General features: G+C 39.2%; 1 protein-coding gene across 1 annotated transcript in view; it reads right to left on the bottom strand.

The window, feature by feature from the left end:
- plekhd1 (pleckstrin homology domain containing, family D (with coiled-coil domains) member 1) overlaps positions 1-4,047 on the bottom strand; it is a 27,898-nt gene that overhangs the window by 17,187 nt on the left and 6,664 nt on the right. Inside the window, 2 exon segments of the mRNA XM_070440256.1 lie at positions 2,442-2,589; positions 2,814-2,905. Of these exon segments, the coding sequence (XP_070296357.1) occupies positions 2,442-2,589; positions 2,814-2,905 (240 nt within the window).

The raw sequence follows: 4,047 nt of genomic DNA, 5'->3' as shown, positions 1-4,047 counted from the left end.
GATTACTGTATATTATTATTACTGTATATTATTACTGTATATTATTATTACTGTATATTATTATTACTGTATATTATTACTGTATATTATTATTACTGTATATTATTACTGTATATTGTTATTACTGTATATTGTTATTACTACTGTATATTACTTACTGTATATTATTATTACTGTATATTATTACTGTATATTGTAATTACTGTATATTACTTATTACTGTATATTATTATTACGGTATATTACTTATTACTGTATATTATTATTACTGTATATTACTTATTACTGTATTATTATTACTGTATGTTACTTATTACTGTATATTATTATTACTGTATATTACTTATTACTGTATACTATTATTACTGTATATTACTTATTACTGTATATTATTATTACTGTATATTACTTATTACTGTATTTTATTTATTACTGTATTTATTTGAGTTGAGTTTATTTTATTTTTACAGGGACAGTGCACATTAATCAACGTTTCAGTAAAAGTGCCGTTTTTTTTAAACCTGGACCATTACAGTAGTGAGTCACTGAGCCGCTATGTAACCTGGACCATTACAGTAGTGAGTCACTGAGCCACTTTGTAACCTGGACCATTACAGTAGTGAGTTCTTGTGCAGCTTGTTGTTTGCTCTTTGCATGCACATATATCACTGTATCATCTGCATACATTTGAACTTCAGACCCTGTACAGACAGAAGAAAGATCATTAATGTACAGGCTGAACAGGAGGGGCCCCAGTATTGACCCTTGGGGCACGCCCACATCATAGCTAAGAGTGGGCGACAGCTCATTGCTCACTCTGACACACTGAGTTCTGCCTTCAAGGTTTGATTTCATCCATCTCAAGGCATCGGGGGAAAAGTTGAACTTGGACAATTTTGTGATGATAATCTCATGGTTAACAGTATCACAAGCCTTCCTTAGGTCCAGAAACACAGCCCCAACACCGCCCCCTTTGTCCATCTTGGACTTCACATTTTCCAGAAGAAAGCAGTTGGCCGTTTCTGTGGAGTGTTTCGCTCTGAAGCCAAACTGCATGGAGTGTAATGTGAAGGGGCTGTTGTTGAGGTGGGCAATCAGTTGTTCTGCTACACACTTTTCAACAACCTTTGACACCACAGGTAGTATACTAATGGTCCTGTAGTTACTCACGTCAGCAGGGCCGCCTGATTTAAAGATGGCCGTTATTATGGCCGACTTCCATGCCCTTGGAAACACCCCGAGACCATAGATGTGTTGGTGACCTTAGTAATGGGGCCAATGAGTGACTCTTTGTAGTTTTTAAGAAAGGTAGAGTCCAGCCCAAATACATCTTTGGCTTTAGAGTTCTTTAGTGAGCTAATCACCTTGTCCACCTGTGACTCAGAAACCTCCCTTATGATGAAGACAGGTTGAGTGTCATTCACTAGCACTGAGCCCAATAAACCAGTGGAGGGGTTCTGTGTCAGTACCCTGACAGAGTCAATAAAGTAGGAATTGAAGGCTACTGCTATTTCGACTGCACCCTGTGTTAGATTGTTATTCACCATGATTTCTAGTCTTTTTGCAGTGTTACTATGGTCTTTCCCTGTTAACTTTTTTAGATTCTCCCAGATAAATTTTGAACTTCCCTTTGCTTCATCAATTAGGTTAATCAAAAAGTTTGCCTTGGCCTGTCTGATTTCTTTCATCACCTTTTCTCAACATGGTAAACCTACGTCTGTCATGCTCTAAGTTGGATCTTAGGGCTATTTTTAGAGCATAATCTCGTTCTTTCATCAATTTCCAGATTTCTCCATTTAGCCAAGGAAGAGTGCWCTTTTGGCCAGGTTTGGATTTGATTTTCTTTAGGAAACCATTTATTGTAGTCTGGATTGTGGATAGAAAAACCTGANTTAGCCAAGGAAGAGTGCTCTTTTGGCCAGGTTTGGATTTGATTTTCTTTAGGAAACCATTTATTGTAGTCTGGATTGTGGATAGAAAAACCTGACTATCAGCTTCCACGTCTGTATAGGACAAGAGATCATTCCAGTTAATTCCCTTTATTGCGTTTTCAAAATAGTTTAATTCACTCTTAGGTATTCTGAGTTGATCCGGCTTTCTAACAGTAGAAAGGTTAAACCTGCTCTTAGACAGCTTTCTGGCTATAAGTGTCAGATTATTTAAATATATTATTTATTATTGTATATTATTACTACTGTATATTATTATTACTGTATTACTTATTACTGTATTTTATTTATTACTGTATTTATTTATGTATATTATTTATTATTGTATATTATTTGTTACTGTATATTATGTGTTTCTGAAGTATTTCTTACTGTATTTATTTATTTCTGTAAATTATTTATTACTGTATATTATCTATTACTGTATATTATTTATTACTGTATTTATTATTGTAAAGATCCCAGTTTGTGTTCTCCATATCTCTCTCTTACAGTTTGATCTGATCCTGCTCTGCTCTAAGCTCCGTCACCAGCTCCTCAAACTTCTGCTTCTCCTCRTCCAGAACCAGGTTCAGACGTTCTAGATGCTCCTTCTGCTCTCTCTGCAGGCTCAGTTCTTCGGTCTCCTCCATCAGCTTATCTGGGGGTGACAAAACAGCCTGATTACTTGTTGTATATGGCCATTGTCTCCACTTGGGACTGTAAGCATCAAAACTAAAAGAACAAAAGGACTTTCAGCCCCTCAGACCTGCCACCCTGATCCATACCTGCCCATGTCGCCCTCTCACCCATTCCCTCCTCTCTCCCCTGAACCAGGCCTCATGCCTCCTGCCTCCCCATGCCTCCCACAGTTCCTCTTCTTACCCAGGTACTCTTGCTTCTCCTTGGCCAGCTGCAGTCCCTGGGCTTCCAGGCTCTCTATCATGGCTTCTCCCAGTTGGGCGTTCTTCCAGGTGCTGGAGGTTTTAGACACTAGGTGTTTAACAGGTTTAACACAGCACGTGGCCATATAGGTTTTATACAGCATGATCACCACCAGTACCACACAACAGTAGGTCACAGATTCCACTATACAATTGCAGACCTGTGCAGCTCCTCTATTCATGTCTGAGGAGACTAAAAGCAACCCTCTAAGGTGGACCCTTTACATAGAGTTAGACTTATAGACTTAACCCCTGCTGCCCCTGATAATACAGTTAGTGGGGTCAGTTGGATTTAAAGAGACAGCGTGGTCAGTTGGATTTAAAGAGACAGCGTGGTCAGTTGGATTTAAAGAGACAGCGTGGTCAGTTGGATTTAAAGCGACAGCGTGTCAGTGATTTAGAGAACGTGGTAGTTGATTAAGAGACAGCGTGGTCAGTTTGGATTAAAGAGACAGCGTGGGTGCAGGTTGATTAAAGAGACCAGGCAGGTGTGGATAGTTAAAGAGAGCGTGGTCAGTTTTGGATTTAAAGGCAGCGTGGTGTTTGGATTTAAAGAGAGGCAGCGTGGTCAGTTGGATTTAAAGAGACGTGTGTCAGTTGGATTTAAGAGAACAGCTGGTGGTCAGTTGGATTTAAAGAGACAGGTGGTCAGTTTGATTTAGAAAGAGACAGTGTTGGTCAGTTGATTTAAAGAGACAAGCGTGGTCAGTTGGATTTAAAGAGACAGTGAGATTAAGATTAAGGATGGGGCAAAAGAACACAGACAAACTGGACGAGGAACTCTGCTAGAAGGCCTGCATCCCGAAGTCCGTCCCCCTTCTTTTCCTTGGTTTTTTGGACTGTTTGAATGGTGTTTTGGCTAATATTTCATGAAGCTGCCAGTTGAGGACTTGTGACGTCGTTGTTTCTCAAACTAGACACTCTAATGTACTTGTCCTCTTGCTCAGTTGTGCACCGGGGCTCCAATCCTCTTTTATTCTGGTTAGAGACAGTTTGCGTTGTTCTGTGAAGGAGTAGTACACAGCGTTGTAATGAGATCTTCAGTTTCTTGGTCATTTCTAGCATGGAATAGCCTCATTTCCAGAACAAGAATAGACTGACGAGTTTCAGAAAAAAGTACTTTTGTTTGCTGGCCATTTTTTTAGCCTGTAATTACGAACCCGACAAATGCTGAT

Source organism: Salvelinus sp. IW2-2015, unplaced genomic scaffold, assembly GCF_002910315.2.
Source record: "Salvelinus sp. IW2-2015 unplaced genomic scaffold, ASM291031v2 Un_scaffold2339, whole genome shotgun sequence".
In the NCBI taxonomy this organism is placed as follows: domain Eukaryota; kingdom Metazoa; phylum Chordata; class Actinopteri; order Salmoniformes; family Salmonidae; genus Salvelinus; species Salvelinus sp. IW2-2015.
The sequence above is the reverse complement of the archived record's forward strand: the minus strand, read 5'-3'. Positions and strand labels throughout refer to the sequence as shown.